The sequence below is a fragment of the Phascolarctos cinereus genome, unplaced genomic scaffold (genome assembly GCF_003287225.1).
Source record: "Phascolarctos cinereus isolate Bilbo 61053 unplaced genomic scaffold, phaCin_HiC Scaffold_9;HRSCAF=440, whole genome shotgun sequence".
NCBI lineage: Eukaryota > Metazoa > Chordata > Mammalia > Diprotodontia > Phascolarctidae > Phascolarctos > Phascolarctos cinereus.
The window spans coordinates 176,777,330-176,797,674 of NW_027556402.1; the positions used below are offsets into that span (position 1 = coordinate 176,777,330).

Genomic DNA, 20,345 nt, shown 5'->3' on the forward strand with positions numbered 1-20,345 from the left:
CTTTTAAAAAAATCAGTCATTCAGTAAGTATTTATTTAAAAGGCATAGCAGTGAGGTTCTAATAAAATAACCTGTCAATAACCAAGACCCTGTCTGAAACCTACTAATATCCATGTGGAGTAGTACCTTAATTTGTAAACTGGTGTTGACTTTCTTCTTGTAGAAGAGTAAACCCCAGAATAATTGCAAAGTTGTTAAAGCCAAGTTAAATGATTCTGGAAATCTTTCACAAAACAAACAAACCAACCAACCAACCAACCAAAACACAAAAAACCCTTTAAAGTTCAAGCCTGGATATTCTAGAACTTCATAAAAAGAACTCTCCCATTCATTTCTATTGGGCTATCAAGGAAATTGTGCTGGATTGGGAGATGGGAAACCCTGTTTCAAATCCATGTGATATCACTAAACTAGTGGGTGACCTTGAGCCAGCCACTCTGCTCCTCTGGGTCCCAGTGGCACCATCCATAACACAAAGGGCTTGGACTAGGGGAATCTTTGAAGTTCTATTCATTAATAATGTCCCAAGAGTCCATGAGTGAAAAATGAGAAAATTTTGGAAAAAACTTACAGACAACTTTTGGGCAATGCTACAAAGAGCTTTGAGGCACCTCTCAGGGTTTAAATAAAAAAAAAAAAGGAGGGGTAATTAAGAATATGTGATTGACCTTGGCCACTTGACAAATAGTGAAGTATCTGCACTGAAATATATTGTTCTCCTTTATTTTTTAAGACAATGCCATGATTTATGTGGGTGGCTATGGCTTAAAAGAACAAGTCAGAACCAAGAGTCCTTTCCATGCTGGGCATTTCGCAGAGGTTTCTTTCTTTTTTTAAACAAACAAAAACATGAGAGGCACTGGACAGTGTCCATCAGGCATTTGCATATACAGCCTTTAAAATGAAAACTGTCAATTAGGAGTCTTAATGCTACTCAATAAAAGAAGGCCTGGGGTGAATCAGCAAGGTGGCCCCCTATCCCATCTTTATATATCCACCAGCAATACAGTGAAATCCTTTCAGATCATGATAGGAATTGACAAGCCCTCTTTTATTACTCCCTTGGGAATGATATGTTTGATGACTCATAAGAGTCTTGATTGAACCATTTTGTTCTGGGCCTTTACGCTGAAAGCATAAATTGCGTTTATAACCATTATTATGTAATTTAACTTTACTGCACCTATCTATTACCTGAAACTTTATTTCTTCTATTTCTGGGCTATGTAATGGATGTATGAAAGCAAAGCAATTACTAAGCTATGCCTTGAGGGTTTGTTATTAGAAGAAGTGGGTTTTTGTTGTTAAAAAAATCGTCTTAAAAAAGAGAGAACAAGATCTTAACTTGAAAAATCTGGGTTTCTTTTTCTGTTGCACTTGTGCCAGGATACATTATAATGGGGAAATCATATTTTATTTTAATCAGAATTCTGAAGACTTACAGATGGTTTAAGAAATAAAAAAAAGTTTATTTATTAGGCTTGGCTTTATGAAAAATCAGGATTTTCTATTTAAATTTAAAAAAAAATCTGAGAGAACAGTTTAGTTTAAAAAGGGGTTGGTGTGGGTATCAGAAGAAAAATTAAATTAGACATGCTACTTACTCCCTCTAGGCCTAAATTTCCTAATTGATATTCAAACACGTAAGTGGATCTGCAATCTCCACCATCTTTCCAACAATGCAGACATGTATCACCCATGCCTGCTTACCCTGTGTGACTTTATTCACATTCTCCCAAAAGTTCACTTCAAAGGGTTCACTCAATGGGCCATAGCCTTCTCTGCATTCTCCCCATATCATAAGGCTATCAATGGAGCACATCACTTCCACCTCTCCATCCCCTACATGTTAAAGGGCTAGGAAGCCAAATGAAATTATAGATGTGTTCATAGGCTATGTGTCTTTCAGAAATAAAGTGGTTTTTTTTATAAGTTAAATATTAACTTTATCTTTTAAGACCACATTTTTAAAAGCATATCAATACAAGACCACAAATCCCAGAAGGAAGTAAACAAAAAGTTAAAATGGGAATGTTGGATTTGAAGAGGTAGAATATCAAATCTAAGGGACAGTCAATGACATTTAAGTTATTGGTATTTCAGCGCAATGGGGCAGAGCCTCGGGGTAAATACAATCCTTTCTGAACTGTGTACCACTAACTCACAAAGCATGCCCTCGGAGCTAGCTCCTTAGGATCTTCAGAACTCAGCTAATTCCTATAGCTTTGATCTTTAGACATCACATAGCACTTTGTTTTCCACTTCTCTACTTAATTAAAAAATGTATTACTGTATTTGTGTCAATACCCTCTTAGACTGAGATCTCCATGAAGACAAAGGTCCTGTCTTTAATAAATTTTGTATCTACCCTAGGGTTTAGCACAAGGCTCTGCACACTATAGGCACTTGATAAATATTTGGTCTCTTATCTATAGCTCTCTCCAGATACTACCAAATGCAAATGTTTTATAAGGATCACTGTTCACTTCCAGATGATAAGGAAATTTGTGTTCTTTACTGACTAGTCAATAAATATTTATTAAATGCCTACTATGTGCCAGGCACTGTGCTGTGTTGGGAATACAAATACAAAAAAAAAGTCCTTGCCATCAAGGAACTTACAATCTAATGACTTGTCTTCATAAACTTAGATTACTGAGTATAGAATCCTATATACTTTACCCTTAAAATGATAGGATGTCATGTCAAGGACTGTCCCTGTTTATGTAGGTGGACAAGGATGTATTGGATATTGAAACAATAATTAAATGTGTATACCAACTAAATTCTTCCCTCCCCCTTCAACTAATTAAAAAATAATATCAAAGAATAAAGATATCTTGGGTTGGGGATTCTTAACCTGGGATCTTGGACTTTTTTTAATTTTGTACATAATTTGATAACTATTTCAATATAACTAACTTTCTTTGTAATTCCTTTGTATTTTATCTTATACATTTTAAAAGATTCTGAGAAGGGGGTCGGTCTATCGGCTTCACCAGACTTCCAGATGGGTCCATACACACAAAAAAAGTTTAAGAACTCCTGCCTTGGATTCTCTATATTTGAGTGACTTAGAAAGCTAACTTAATTCAATTCAGTAAATATGCATTAAAGCGTATGTGTATGTGCTTTAATAATAATTCCTAATCCTAATTTAATTCATAATATCATGTAAAAGGTCATTTTTATTTTTAATTTCAAATAGCCTCTAGAGAATTCTAATAGATTTAATTATTTGTTACAATTAATAACATACCTCTCAACTAGTAAATAAACCATTTAATTTTTTCCCTCATTGTGCTTAACAATGAGGAAACAATGAAAATGTCATGTGTGTTATGAAATTATTATAAATTTAAAATACATATACAATATAACATTATTCCTTTAAATATTCAAAAATTTTGATTAAAATTTGAATTAAACATGAGTTAAATTTAACTTATTAAAAATGTAAAAATTATGCAGCATTTCAATGGAAAATTATATTAATATGTTCTAAGTTTAAAAAACATTAAAATCTATATAAATATCAATCAATTACTCAATAAGCATTAATTTAGTTCCTACTAAGTGCCAGGGCACTGAGCTAGGTTTTAGGGCTAAAAAGAATGAAACAATTCTTTCTCTCAAGTAGTTCATCTCCATATTCACCTAGTCCAACCTATACTTAAGCAGGAATCTCATTTATAACACTCAACAAATGGTTATCCAGCCACCACTGTTTACCTTTTGTGAAGGTAACTTATATAACACACTTCACTTTTGGATACCTTAAATTATTAGGGCTGTTGTTATACTAACCAAAATCAACCTTTATGACACTTCCCCTACGGCTCCTAGTTCTGCCACGTGAGGGCAGAATAACAAATCTAATCTCTCCTCCCCATGCTAGCTCTTCAAATACTCCAAGATAGTTATCATGTTCCCCGTGTTTTGTCTTTTCTCCAAGCTAAATATCCTAAATTCCTTCCACTGCTTCTCATTTGGCATGGTTTCCAGTTCCCTAAACATCCTGGTTACCATCTTTTGCATCAACAAACTCCAGCCTTACTGGTATCCTTCCTAAAATGTGTGTCATCCCAAACTGAACGTAACACTCCTTAGTGATCTGACAAAGACAGAGTATGGTGAGACTAGCACATCTCTTGTCATGGGCACCATGATTCTGTTAGTGCAATCGAGGATCACATGAGAGTTTTTGGTTATTATTCCACACTGTTTATGTATACTGGGTTGAAAGTCGACTAATATATTAAAAGTCCACTAAAATAAATATAAAAGTCCACTAACCATTTTCACACGAACTGTTGCATAGCAATGTTTTTGCCATTCTTAACTTGTAGAGTTATTATTATTATTATTTTAAACTGTGACTGGAAGTCTTAACATTTATCCCTGATCAATTTTATCTTATTATATTTGGACCATGGTTTTAGTCTATGGGGAGTTTTTTGTATCCTGCTTCTGTCATGTGGCCTATTTAGCTATCCCTCTAAACTCTTTGTCATCCATTCGTTTGATAAGAACACTACCTTCCATTCATCAGAATTACTGCTAAAAATATGACCAGAATTGGCACTCAAGTTAAACTTGAAACTTGAGCTGTCTGCTTAGTTTAAAGTGAAGATTTAGTCTATGAAACTTTAAGAAATAGTGAGGCCAAATTGGGGTGAGAGGATAAAGATAACGTAAAAAAAAGGTGAAATTTATTTTTGACATCTTACCACTTACCATCTCTTCCTCCTAGGGTGTTTGCCTACAGCCTGCTCTGCCAGGTGTCTATAATGCATAGTATTCTTAAAAGTCTAGTTTTTAGCTAGAGATCAACTGATTTCAACTAATGTGTTACTGATAACTGTACTACCTATTCAAAGGATATAAATTTTGCTGGGGAATTCTTGAAAATAGAAAATAAAAGACTTTATGATCCAAAAGAATTTGTCTAATGGTGGGATTTTAAGTATAAGGAGAAAAGTTATGGAAACAAAAATTGTGGGTCTGTGGTTATGCCAGGTGACTGTTAAATTATACCACATGCCCTAGAGGAGTATCATGGTATAATGGATAGGGCCCTTAGTTTAGAGTCAGGAAAATATTGGATTCAATTTCACTTCAGATGCTAACTCGTTGTGCAGACCTAGGCAAGTTATTTAACCTCTCTGTGCCTCAATATCTCCATCTGTAAAATGAGAGGGTGTTGAACTAGGTAACCTCTTAAGTCCTCTAAATCTCTGAGCCTATAATCTTTATTGCCTACACTACATAATTAAACAGCCACCAATGCTATCAAGAGCAAGAGATTGGTATAGAATCAAAAAGTTAAGCAAATGATTACTTTTTATGTAAAGGTACCTTTTAATATACACAGATGTGTATGATGTATTGACTTACTGACTTTGTCAATATCTGTTATATTACTTATGCAATATTTAATTGAACATTATATGGGGACATTGTTGTTCAGTTATTCAGTCATGTCTCACTCTTCATGACCCCATGGACCAAAGCACAATCAGGCTCTTCTATCCTCCACTATCTCTCAAAAATCTGTCCAAGTTCATGTTCATTGTTTCCATAACAGTTTCTATCCATCTCATCCTCTGCTGACCCCTTTTCCTTTTGCCTTCAATCTTTCCCAATATCAGGGTCTTTTCCAATGAGTCCTGTAGTTCCATTATGGGGCCAAAGTATTTAAGTGTTAGCTTCAGTATTTGGCCTTCCAGTGAATAGTATGAATTAATTTCTTTAATTATTGACTGATTTGATTTTGCTCTTCAAGGGACTCGAGTCTTCTCCAACATCATATTAGTATACATTTTTAAAATGTTTTTATTGTATTTAGTGCACAAAATTTATTACTGATAGTGAGTTTCTCTAAATGCACATATTTAAAGACCCTGAAGTAGTTACACTAAACCTATATAGTTTTGGAGAAATACAAAGGCAGAGTGAAAGAGCAGTTGGTCTAACCATCCACAACAGAAAAACAAAGTGGAAAAAATTGCCCATTGTCTAGATTATGACATAACAAATAGTTTGTTGAATTAGTCCATTAATATTTGAACCATGGATAAGCTACAAAAAATGGATAAACTAAGCATAATGGGAGGATATTACGCAAAATTACATTTGAGAAATTGTGTAGCACATTTAATGATCTCAAATTGCTTGCTGCTAAAATCAATCTCTTTAATATAAGTATTCTCCTGGTTAATATTATACTGCTATAAATCATGAAATACCATGAAGTTAGAAGAATTAATGATTACAAATAACCAAAGGGCAATAGAAAAACCTAAGTGGCCATAAGGAGGGTATATCATGTTACTTGAACATAAAAGGTAGTGTGAAGAAAACCTCCACATTATTGAGACTATACGCAACCAGAAAACAAGGTGAGCCAGTCATTTATCAATCATAAGGGCAATAGATGGACAATCCATGTAGGACACTGGCACTACCATTATACTAAAAGAGCAAGAGGAATGCCCCTGGAATTTAGAATAGGTTCTGGATAGAGAGCTGTGAAGAATTTATAGGAAAACGTAGACAAGATGAAAAAATGGCTGGATTGAGATCTGAATTAGTAGAAAAAGCCACTGAGAAGATCAGAGGTCCATTGCTATATAATGTTTAGAGTTATTGGTTGAATCAGTAAAAACATTAATCCTTGGAGTACTGACATATTAGTCTTACATCTTCTAAGAATACACATACATACATATACATATATATATATATATATATATGCACTCTTTTTTTTCTTTGAAATTTTGAAAAATTGATATCTTTTGGGCTTACTTACTAGCCAAAGAACCTCTGAATGGAAGGGACCATGCCTCATACTTTACCTCTCTCTCTCCCCTAAAGCTATTCCACAGCCATTAAGACTATCTTTGAAAGGCAGGGAGGGGTTATAATCTATATTGGTGGAATGGAACAGCCATTTCAAGATTATGGAGCTATCCATGCATCAAAGCAAACACCATGTGATCATGACACCTCCTTTCTCAGAGCTCATAGCATAATGTAATGTAATATAATATAATATGATATAATATAATATAATATAATATAATATAATATAATATAATATAATATAATATAATATAATGTAATATAATATAATACAATGCAATATAATATATATGGAGAGAGAGAGAGAGAGAGAGAGAGAGAGTTGATACAGCTGCCCAATGTTGCAAGACAAAACTTATGTTTTCAGGGTATCAAATATAAACATAGGGCTATATTGTCATTCACCTTTGAAAACTGTCTATTACTTCAGAGTAAATCTCTTTTGCAAGATGTATCTGAATTAAAAAAAAAACTGATGGCATAAGTCAGGTGAATGTCAACCTGGGTGAGGATTCTGGATCACTGTATTCAGATACTTTCAGTAAGGCCAAGCACTAGTCCTATGGTAGAAAGCTTGTAATTGAATGGATTTTAAAAATTAATTTTATTATTTATATATATATATATTAATAATTTATTAATTTTATTATAATATATTATTTTAGTAATATTGAAATTTCATTTCAGCATGCTGAAGAAACATTATATTAAAGTCACAAATATATAGCTGGAAAGTCTCAGTAAAATTGGGCCAAAAACTTAAAGTCAATAGCCATAGAATCAAGATTAGCTGCCTACCTGCCAAATGATTAGAATTTGTCAGAGTTGGGGAACCTGTGGCCTTGAGGCCACATGTGGCCTTCTAGGTCCTTGGGTGTGGCCTTTTGACTGAATCCAGGTTTTACAGAACAAATCCTCTCAGGGGATTTGTTCTGTCAAGGTTGGATTCAGTTTAAGGGTCACCCTTGAGGATCTAGAGGGCCACATGTGGCCTCAAGGCCACAGCTTCCCCAATCTAGTTTAGGATACTCTCATTTATCATTTCTTGTCTCTGTTGTCTGACTTAAAGAATAGCTACAGTAACAAAATTATGACTCTGCCAAGGTCGGTTTGCAATGGCTACCTAAGGTGGGTAATACTATAGTCCTATTTGTTGACTGACATGTAAAAGTGGTAGAAAAGTCTCTGGTCTTAGTTTGTCCCAAAGTGTCAATAGGCATGTGAAATGTATGTAAAAGGAGCTCTCAATTAAATCTCATTCGTGACATGATCATCTGTTATCTATAAGCCAAGTCTGGTAGTATTTTGATGCTTATTTCAATATGGACCCATATTTAAATATGGCTTATTTGTTGTCTGAAGACCAGCCTAATTAAGATCAGTGAGATTTATCCCTGGGTTGACCATAAAGACCTTTTTCTCATCTAGAGAACTCTTGAAAACCAAATTTCTAGCATGGACAAGTTTCAATCTGGCTGGTGCACCTACAACCACAAAATCATGAATCCTTGAAATATTCAAGCATTAGGTACTATCAAATTTTGCATTTAATATGCTGTCATTAGCAATGGTGATCATATTTCAAAGTCTTCTATTACTGTTCTTTGGATGAAAAGAAATGTGTTAATCCAAAATAGATTTAGGAACTTACATACATTGGATACTATGATTTGACAGTGCTACCTTGAAAAATGGAATGTTAGAAGCAATATCTAACTTTCTGGAGGTACATTAACACTTTGAGTCCATTATTTACATATAATTTAGTGTCTGCTTGAATCTTATTCATAGGGTACAAATGCTGACCATTTGCCATTGGGACTGACATGAGACAGTATTCAAGTCTTTGAAATATAGTCCTAGAATCTAGACCAGGGGTGTGGAACTTGTGCCTTTGAGGTCACAGATTCCCCACCCCAGCTAGACAAATGCAAGGCATTAATGTTATTAAGTCTAATATCTTGACCTTATTCCTTCAGATAAAATGAGATTGCTTTAATTGGAAACTGATTTAGAGAAATTAAGTAACTTGCCCAAAATAATTAGCAGAATTGGTGTTTTAGTTATGTGGGAACTCAAATAAGTTATCCTAACTCACCTTATTCAAAGAACCCAAATCCATATTTAATTTTAAAATTATAGCAAGCAGAATATAAAACATACATTCCACTAATATCATAATTTCTACACATTGAATTTTATCATATCAAACTTTCACATTCAACTACTAGCTTCAGTTGTGTTATTATATAACATTAAACAAGAATTTTAATCAAATTATTTCTTTCTCACCCATTAGAGATGACTATATGGGAAGCTAATTTTTTAAATAAACACTTTTTTATCTCTACTGCTACTTTATGGGCCTTCACCTGTAAATGGCAGATGCCGGATAAGATCCTGTGTCGTAGCTGGCCCGCACACGCCCACGATACAGCTCCACTGCTATATGATCTTTGTCACCTTTATACAGAAGAATTCCACTGTCCTCATCTGTGGCAATCTAATGAGAAAGTAATCACTGAATTATAAGGAAAAAAAGTAGTCACACTAACACAATGCTTCATTCCAAACACAGTGGGAAGACTATGTGAATTTAAAGTCTGTTTTCTTAAAGTAATGGGGATATATGAATGCATGCCATAATTACCTACTATAATAGGAAAAGAAATTCTAGCCTTTGCTTTATAGTGAAGTAAGGAAATATTAAACAAGTAGATAAAGCGGTGGTGGGAGGTGCATGTGTCCAATTGATCAAATAATGATAAAAATTTTCCAGGCTATTTCATCTGTTGTTGCTGCTTCATTAATTAATTAATTCATTCATTCATTCATTTATTTATTTATTTATTTACTTACTTACTTACTTATTTATTTATTCATTCATTCATTCATTCATTCATTATTTATTTATTTATTTTTAATGGATGTTTGCAGTGATGCTTATGGACCTATGTAACCCTAGACAAATTACTTAACTTTCCTAGGTCTCAGTTTCCTCATTTGTGGGCTTGGAGCAAATGCCTCCTCAGGGTCCTCCTAGCTCTAGCTATGCTCCTATATTTTATATTTCATTGGCTTTCTACAATAGCTCTCATTACAAAATGATGAGCCTGGTTTTGATAAGCTACCCTTACACAAAGCTAATCTCATTACTTAAGAATCACATCATGTATGTGACAACTTAAAAAAAATTCTTTGTTCTTTAGGTCTCAGAAATGACACTGAAACCACTTTTGGGTGTGAGCCCCATGGCCTCCTGAGTTTTTTTCCATCTTGAGCTAACATAAGAAATGTTGGGCAACAGCAGAAAAGTAATTGGATCTACTAAACCCATCCTTGGTTTATTGTAGCCCAATGTCAACAACTATTTCTTCTTTCATCACCTTGAAAATTATGTATTTATACACACACACACACACACACACATACGCGTGCACACACACACACACACACACACACACACACACACACACACACACATTCTCTCTTATAGAGAACTGGGGTATATGTGAGGGACAGTTTTCCCACGTAGCCAGGCTATATTCCATTACAAGGATGGCTCTACGTGGGTATTTCTTTTTCCTTCTCTCAGTCTAGAATGACACATGAGGAAATATTATGTATCCTCATTTACATGTTTAAAAATGATAAAGGCCAAGTGATATTGTTCACAAGTTGGTATGACCATGAATCACAAAACAAAAAAAGTTTCTAATTTTCTGGTATCCTCAGAGGTTAAAAATTGACAGCTATTTGGTGAATGAATAGTGAATGAATGAATTTGAACACTGCCTACTCCTTTTCTGCACTCAAAGACTACTGGGATCATTACGTAATTACTCTTTTTGCAATATAAAAGTGGCAAAAGGGGGGTAGAAGTATACACATTTTTAATGAAATTTATTCCATGGCTAGCAGAATACTTACAGCTTCTTAGCTGTAAATATTAGCATTTTCCCTGATGCAATATATTTATAAAGTAATTACTAATGTGCTAGGTACTATGGTGGGCCTGAGTGGAATAACCACAAATATTTATTGAGCACCTTTTGTGTGCAAAGCACTATGCTAATGCTGGAGGAGATAGAAACTTGAGAAGAGACATGGGCTCTGCCCTCAATGAGCTTACAATCTAGTACAAATTATTATGTGCAGATTATTGTTCCAGGTGCTATAGATATAATGACAATGAAAAAGCAGCCTGTCTTTAAGTGATTTTTTACTTTCTATTGATAGTGATAGAACATATGAGTGACATAGCCGGTAAACAGAGAAATAAATACAAAGTGATTTGTAGAGGGACAGAACATTAACAAGTTGGCTGGGGTTCTTAACCATTTTTGTCATGGACCCTTTTTACAATCTGGTAAAGCATGTCGACCTTTTCTCAGAATGATGTTTTTAAATGCATAAAATAAAATACATAGTATCTTACAGAAAAAACAATACATTTAAATAAATATGTATTTTTTTTTCTATCCAAGTTTGCTGACCCCTAGAACCCACTGAACTAATGAGGTCTGGAAAGGCTTCAAATAGGATATGACCCCTGAGCTGAGGCTTTAAGAAGGTCCAGGAATTCTGAGGAACAGAGGTTAGGAGGGAGTACAAGGGACCTTCTAGAAGAACCTTTGAGTTTTCAATTTTGATAATAGTTGCAGTCAGAATTTTGAAATTATATGGTTTTCTTCAGATATGACTAAGTATATAATAATAAAACCAACAGTTTCCAAGAAAACAGAACTAAAAAGACTCACTTTTTATCTTCTGCATTTTTATCATTAGTTCAGTTAATAGAATTACATAATTTCTATTCAATTTTAAATACATATGTTTTGGGAAAAAAAATTATTGAAGCTTTTCCCACCTGAATTTTGTCTCTCCCCTTTCTTCAAGGTTTAATAAAGCCAAGCAATCCTCATTGGCTGCTTTTATTTTCTTCTTTTTTTCTTTTTCAGAAAAGTATGATCTATAACTACCCCAATGTCTGCCTTTCCAAACAGGAACAAAACAAAACAAAACAAAACAGAACAAAACAAAACAAAACAAAACAAAACGAGCTTTTGCTCAAGATTAGGCATCTTACCTGTAGAGTGATGTTTGTCTGAGGCTGAACCTTGGCTGAAGGTATTTGAAGATAAGATTCCTTGTTGACAAAATTGACACTGACCAACTTTTCACACTTTTCACCCTGGTATCCAGACAAACACTGACATATTGGCTCATTTATCTTTATAATGCACTGGGCTCCATTCTGACACTCAAAATTATCACAAGGGCTGGTGCGTGGTAGAACCATTGGTGGAGAGAACTCACAAAATAAGCCACTGCATTACGAACAAGAGAAAATTATATTTTACTTACTTATAGTCTGGAATGAATGAAAAAGAGATTAAGTTTAAAAACTCATTTCTAATTCTTTTCTTACCTGTAACCTTCAGGGCAGATGCAAGTATAGCCATTCACTGCATCTGTACAATGGGCTCCGTTCTTACACTTGTTATCCTGGCAGTCGTCATAGTCAATATCACAGTGTTCACCTACATATCCAGGGGTGCAATCGCATCTGTTTTGATAAATAAATAAGTTGTTACGTCTAAAAATGAGATGTCACCCTCTTTAGTTAATTGATCACAGTAGCCTTGAAAAGAGACGGATTATCTGCAAAACTTATCCTCTTTCTGGAGTAGAATGTAAACTCTTTGAGGAAAGGGCCTATTTTTTTTTCTCTTTTACCTCTAGCCCATCCCAATACCTGGAGTGCAGTGGGTGCTTAATAAATGTTTGTTGATGAGCATCATTGCTTATTTACTGTCTTTCCTTGTATTTCACACAGCTTAAATTTATGTAGGGCTTTTCAGAAATCATTTCAATTTATGTAGGGCTTTTCAGAAATCATTTCAATTTATGTAGTGCTTTCCTTACAACCTTTTTATGAAGTCTACAGAATAAGTGTTGTTGAGTTGTTTCAGTCATGCCTGACTCTCTTTGACCCAATTTGGGGTTTTCTTGGCACAGATACTAGAGTGCTTGCCATTTCTTTCTCCAGCTCATTTTGCAGATGAGGAAACTGAGGCAAATAGGTTTAAGTGACTTGCCCAGCGTCACACAGCTATAACACTGAGTTTAAAGTCAGGTCCTCCTGACTCTATTGTTGGCACTCTATCCACTGAACCACCTAGCTGCCTAATAGCACAAAAATATTATCCATGTTTTATAGATAAGGAAACTGAGATTTAGAAAATCAAAAAAGCCTGCCCGAGGGACATATAATAAGTAACAAAAACAGTACCCAAAGTGAGGTCTTCTAAATCCTAATACATCAATCTTCCTAAGCAGGGATAGTCTTACTTTTCCATTTGTATCCCTAGCATTTAATATAGTACTTTGCACATAGTAAGCACTTAATAAATGCTTTATTCATTCATTCCTTTCTTCTACTATATTATAATGGCTCTCTTACTTATTAATGCCAAAGTGATATTGACTCAGCTAATGGCAATAACTATCAACAATGTAAGCATTTCTGGAAGCCAAGATGACAAAGTAATGGGTCATTCTCATACTCCCTTGTGGACCCAGAAAATATCACCCCAGGAGGAATCCTGAAACAGTGGAGCCAGCAAAGAGATGGGGTGCAGTAGCCTTTGGCTTATGAGGCTGGGGCGATTGTCAGGAAGGGTTCCTCTTGCTGTGGCAGAAGGGGACCAATACAGGATGGGAGGCATCTTGGCAAGCCCCACCTCAGTGGAACAGTGGGAGATCCTGAGCCTCAGAGTGGTGGAGTGGGCAAATGCCAACACAAGAACTCCTGCATGCCTGGGCACAGCCAGGGGAACCAGCAGATGCTAGCATGGAGAACCACTTGTGCTGATGGATGGGCATCCATCAATGGCTGAGCTTACCTGTGCTCTAGCACAGCCCCAGGTGAGGAGGAGACCTGCAATGGCCTGACTACCCCCTTCTCCAACCCCACCATGTGAGCTTCAGTGTAATCCTGGGGAAACACAGAAGGACCCCACCTCAGCACACACCAGCCACCACCACTAGCTCAGCAACAGGTAAGCTACCAGGCCACTACAACCTCTAGCTGCCAGCACCTGAGGCCCCAGCACATAAAGTCAGTAGCCAGGCCTCTGGCCCCTAGCACAAGAAACATGGGATAGTGCCCCCTGTGCCCTAGAAGCAGAGATCACCTTTAAAAACCAGAAAAAAGCAAACACCATGAGCAAAAAGCACCAAAGAAAAACAAAGACCATAGATTGTCACTATGGGGACAGGGTAGATCAAAACACAGATTCAGGAGGACAGCATTGTCAATATACCCACATCTGAAACCTCAAAGGGAAATATGAACTGGTCTCAAGCCCCAAAAAAGCCTTCTTGGAAGAGCTCAAGAAGGATTTTTAAAGTCAAATAAGAGAGGTAGAAGAAAAATTGGACAATTTCTTTAAAAATGCAATTGACAAAATGGGGAAAAAAGTACACTGAAGAAAACAACTCCTTAAAAAAGCAGAATTGGCAAAATGGAAAAAGGTACAAAAGCTAACTGAAGAAAACAATTCACTAAAAATTAGAATTAGGCAAGTGGAAGCTAATGACTCTATGAGATACCAAGAAACAAACAAAATTAAAAGAATTTTTAAAAAAATAGAAGAAAACATAAAATACCTCATTGGAAAAGCAACTGACCTGGAAAATAGATCCAGCAGAGATAATTAAAGAATTATTGGTCTACCTGAAAGCCATGAACAAAAAAAAAAAAAGAACCTGGACAGCATCTTTCAAGAAATCATTGAAGAAAACTGCCCTGAGGTCCTAGAACCAGAGGGTAAAATAGTCATCAAAAGAATCCATCTATCACCTCCTAAAAGAGATCCCAAATTGAAAACACCAAGTAATATTGTAGCCAAATTCCAGAATTATCAGGTCAAGTAGAAAATACTGCAAGGAGCCAGAAAGAAACAATTCAAATATCTTGGAACCACAGGCAGAATGACACAGGACCTTGCAGTTTCTATATTAAAAGATCAGGGGGAATGGAATATGGTATTCTGAAAGGCAAAGGAGCTTGGATTACATCCAAGGATCAATTACCCAGGAAAATTGAGCATAATCCTTCAGGTGAGGAGATGGACATTCACTGAAATAGGAGACTTCCAGACTTTCCTGATGAAAAGACCAGAGCTCAATAGAAAATTTGATCTTCAAATACAAGACTTAAGAAAGGCATAAAAAGGTAGATAGGAAAGAAGAAAAAAACATGTTATTCAATAAGGGCAACTTGTTTACATCCCTACATGGGATGTAAACATGGGAAGATGATACTTGTAACTCTTGAGAACTGTATCTTTATTATGGACATTTAGAAGGGATATGCATAGATACAGGTATGAGTATGAATTGACTTTGATGTGATGATAAAAAAAAACCTAATGAAGTGGTGAAAAGGTATTGCAATGCAAGAAGAGGAAAGGGGAGTCGGAAAGGGTAAATGACATCCCATGAAAAGGCACAAAGACATATTACAGTACAGGGAAAGAAGGGAGGGAGATGAGCATTGTTTGGACCTTACTCTCATCAGATTTGGCTCAAGGAGGGAATAACATACTCAGTTAGGTGTAGAAATCTTAGAAAACTTGCCCTATAGGCAGTAGAAGGGAAAAGGGGAAAGAGAAGGGAGGGGATGTTGAGAAGGGGGGAAGATGTAAGGTAAAGAAAAGGGAGGGGGTTGATAGAAGGGAGGAAAGATTGAGGGAGGTGATGGTCAAAAGCAAAACTCTAGTGAGGAGGGAAAGGGAGAAAGGAGGAATAAAAGCATAAATGGGTAGAGGGGGAGATGGAAAGAAAGACACATAACTGTGAATGTGAATGGGATGAATTATCCCATAAAAAGGAAGCAGATAGCAGAACAGATTAAAAACCATAATCCTACAGTATATTGTTTATATTTGACATATGATTATATTTCATATTTGAAACAGAAAGATAAACACAGAGTAAAGGCCAGAGTAGAATATATTATACTTCAGCTGAAGTAAAAAAGAAAAAAAAAAGCAGGGGTAGCAATCTTCATCTCAGACAAATCAAAAGCAAAAATAGGTCTAATTAAAAGAGATAAGGAAGGAAACTACATCCTGCTAAAGGGCATCATAGAAAATGAAGTAATATCATACATCAATGTATTTTTTATTTTTTATTTTATTTTTTGGCTAGGAAATGGGGTTAAGTGACTTGCCAGGGTCACACAGCTAGTAAGTGTAATGTGTCCGAGGCCAGATTCGAACTCAGGTCCTCCCAAATCCAGAGCCGGTGCTTTATCCCCTGGGCCACCTAGCTGCCCCCCAATATCACATATCATCACTAAACATATATGTACCAAGTGGTATAGCATCCAGATTCTTAAGGAGAAGTTGAGGGATTTATAGAAGAAATAGACAGCAAAATTATAGCAGTGGGGGACCTCAATCTCCCCCTCTCTGAACTAGATAAATCTAACAACAAAATAAAGAAGAAAGAATTTAAGGAAGTGAATAGAATTCTAGAAAAGTTACATATGGTAGACTTCTGGAGAAAACTGAATGGGGATAGAAAGGAATATACCTTTTTCTCAGCAGTACATGGCACACAAAAATTGACCATGCACTAGGGCATAAATCCCTCACAATCCAATGCAGAAAGGCAGAAATATTAAATGAATTCTTTTCAGATCATGATGTAATAAAAAGTATATGTAATAAAGGGCCATGGAAAGATAGACTAAAAATTAATTGGAAACTAAATAATCTAATGATAAAGAATGAGTGGGTTAAACAACAAATCATAGAAATAATAACTTCATATGAGAGAATGACAATAATGAGACAAAATACCAAAACTTATGGGATGCAGAGAAAGTGGTTTTTAAGGGAAGTTTTGTATTTCTAAATGCTTACATGAATGAAATAGAGAAAGTAGAGATCAATGAATTGTGCATGCAACTAAGAAAGCTAGAAGAACAAATTAAAAATCCCCAATTAAATACCAAATTAGAAATACTGAAAACCAAAAGAGAGATTAATAAAATTGAAATTAAGAAAGCTATTGAAATAATAAATAAAACTAAGATCCGGTTTTGTTAAAAAAAAAACAAAATAGATAAACCTTTGGTTAATTTGATTAAAAAAGGGAAGAAGAAAACCAAATTACCAGTATCAAAAATGAAAAGGGTGAATTTGCCACCAATGAAGAGGAAATTAGAACTATAATTAGGAGCTATTTTGCCCAACTGTATGCCAATACATCTGACAATCTTAGTGAAATGGATGAATATTTCCAAAAATATAAATTTCCCAGATTAACAGAAGAGGAAATAAAATACTCAATCCCATTTAAAAAAAGAAATTGAAAAAGCCATGAATGAACTCCCTAGGAAAAAAAATCTCCAGGGTCAGATGGATTTACAAATGAATTCTATTAAACATTTAAAGAACAATTAAGTCTAAGTACAATGTAGACTATTTGGGAAAATAGATGAAGAAAGAGTCCTACCAAATTATTTTTGTGATACAAATATGGTGCTGATACCTAAACTAGGAAGAGCCAAAACAGAGAAAAAAAATTATACACTGACTTCCCTAATGAATATAGATGCAAAAATTTTAAATAAAATGTTAGCAAAAAGATTACAGCAACTTATCATGAGAATAATACATTATGACCAGGTAGGAGTTTTACCAAGAATGCAGGGCTGGCATAATTGACCATGTAAACAACAAAACTAATAGAAACCATATGATTATATGAACAGATGCAGAAAAATCTTTTGACAAAATACCACACCCACTTATATTAAAAACACTAGAGAGCATAGAATAAATGGAGCCCTTCTTAAAATGATAAGTAACATTTACCTAAAGCCACCAGCAAGCATTATATGTAATGAGGATAAGTTAGAAGCATTTCCAGTAAGATTGGGGGTAAAACAAGGATGTCCATTATCACCACTAATATTCAATATGGTACTGGAAATGTTAGCTTTAGCAATAAGAGAAGAAAAAGAAATTGATGGAATTAGAATAGGCAAAGAAGAAACAAAGCTATCACTCTTTTCAGATGATATGATGATATACTTAGAGAATCCTAGAGAATCAAGTAAAAAATTACTTGAAATAATAAACAACTTTAGCAAATTTACAGGATATAAAATAAACCCACATAAATCATCAGCATTTCTACATATTACTAACAAAGCCCAACAGCAAGAGATAGAAAGAGAAATTCCATTTAAAGTTACTATAGACATTATAAAATATTTGGGAGTCTACCTGCCAAAACAAACCCAATTGAACACAATTACAAAACAGTTTTTACACAAATAAAGTCAGATCTAAATAACTGGAAAAACATCAGTTGCTTATGGGTAGGCTGAACTAATATAATAAAAATAACAATTCTACCTAAATGAGTTTACTTACTCAGTGCCATATACCAATGAAAACACCAAAAATTATTTTATAGAACCAGAAAAAAATAGTAACAAAATTCATCTGGAACAACAAAAGGTCCAGAATATCAAGGGAATTAATGAAAAGAAATGCAAGGGAAGGTGGCCTAGCCACGCCAGATCTAAAACTGTATTATAAAGCGGCAATCATCAAAACTACTTGGTACTGGCTAAGAAATAGAGCGGTGGATCAATGGATTAGATTAGGTACACATGACACAGTAGTCAATGACTATAGTAATCTACTGTTTGATAAACCCAAAGACTCTAGCTTCTGGAATAAGAACTCACTATGACAAAAACTGCTGGGAAAACTGGAAAATAGTATGGCAGAAACTAGGCATAGATGAACATAAGATGTTCATATACCTTATGCAAAGATAAAGTCAAAATGGATACATGGTTTAGATATAAAGGCTGATACCATAAGCAAACTGGGAGAGCAAGAAATAGTTTACCTATCAGCTTTATGGAGAATGGAAGAATTTATGACCAAACAAGAGATAGAAAATATTATGAAATGCAAAATGGATAATTTTGATTACATTAAATTGAAAAGTTTTTGCACAAAGCCAATGCACCCAAGATTAGGAAGAAAGCAGAAAACTGGGAAAGAATTTTTACAACCAGTGTCTCTGATAAAGTCCTCATTTCTAAAAATATGTAGAGAACGGAGTCAAATTTAAAAGAATACAAGTCATTCCCCAATTGATAAATGGTCAAAGGATATGAACAGTCAGTTTTCAGAGGGAGAAATTAAAGCTATCTATAGTCATATAAAAATATTCTAAATCACTATTGATTAGAGAAATGCAAATCAAAACAACTCTGAGGTACCACACCACACCTATCAGATTGACTAACATGACAAAAGAGGAATATGATAACTGCTGGAGAAGATGTGGGAAAATTGGAACACTAATGTATTGTTGGTAGAGTTGTGAACTGATCCAGCCATTCTGGAGAGCAATTTGGAACTATGCCCAAAGGGTTATAAAAATGTGCACATCTTTTGACCCAGTAATAGCACTTCTAGGTCTGTATCCCAAAGAGATCATACAAGTGGGAAAACGACCCACATGTACAAAAATATTTATAGCAGCTCTTTTTGTGGTGGCCAAGAATTGGAAATTGAGAGGATGCTCATCAGTTGGGGAATGGCTGAAGAAGTTGTGGTATATAAATGTCATGGAATACTGTTGTGCTATATGAAATGATGAGCAGGCAAACTGCAGAGAAATCTGGAAAGACTTATATCAACTGATGCTGAGTGAAGTGAGCAAAACCAGGAGAACATTGCACACAATAACAGTAACATTGTGCAATGACTAACTTTGATAGACTTATCTCTTCTTAGCAATGCAAGGATCTAAGACAACTCCAAAAGACTTATGATGGAAAATGCTGTCCACATCCAGAAAAAGAACTGTGGAGTCTGAATGCAGATCAAAGCATATTATTTACTGTTTCTTTTCCTTTCTTTCTTTCTTTCTTTCTTTTTTTGTTGTTTCTCCTTTCTCATGGTTTCTCCCATTGGTTCTAATTCTTCTTTACAATATGACTAATGTGAAAATAGGTTTAATATGAATGTATATGTTGAGCCTATATTAATTTACACTTCCTCTTGGGGTAGAGAGAGGGGAGAGATGGGGAGAAAATTTGGAAATCAAAATCTTGTGGAGGTGAATGTTGAAAACTAAAAATAAATAAATTTATTTTAAAAATTAGGAAAAATAACCCATCACAAGTATCATGAACTGCTTTTTTCACTTTTATTCCATTTTTTCTTGTGCTTTCAGCACAATATTTTTCATGCTCTGCCTCTTTTCCTTGAGTCTTGTATATGTGGTAATGATAATTTAAATACCTGATTTCTAATATTAAACATATATTTTAAATATTTGCTTAATATATTTTATTTCCCAGGATAGATTGGAAGCACTTGTAAATGCTGTGAGGTTAAGAATGGATTTAAACATGTTAACTTTGATAG

The 20,345-nt window shown here is 34.9% G+C and overlaps 1 protein-coding gene across 2 annotated transcripts in view; it reads right to left on the bottom strand.

The window, feature by feature from the left end:
- SLIT2 (slit guidance ligand 2) overlaps positions 1-20,345 on the bottom strand; it is a 395,951-nt gene that overhangs the window by 18,198 nt on the left and 357,408 nt on the right. For both annotated transcript variants that reach the window (XM_020992637.2, XM_020992619.2), the window contains 3 exons: positions 12,296-12,433; positions 11,954-12,194; positions 9,237-9,367 (listed from right to left, as the gene is read on the bottom strand). In XM_020992637.2, coding sequence (XP_020848296.1) covers positions 9,237-9,367; positions 11,954-12,194; positions 12,296-12,433 — 510 coding nt within the window. The remainder of the gene's footprint in view (positions 1-9,236; positions 9,368-11,953; positions 12,195-12,295; positions 12,434-20,345) is intronic.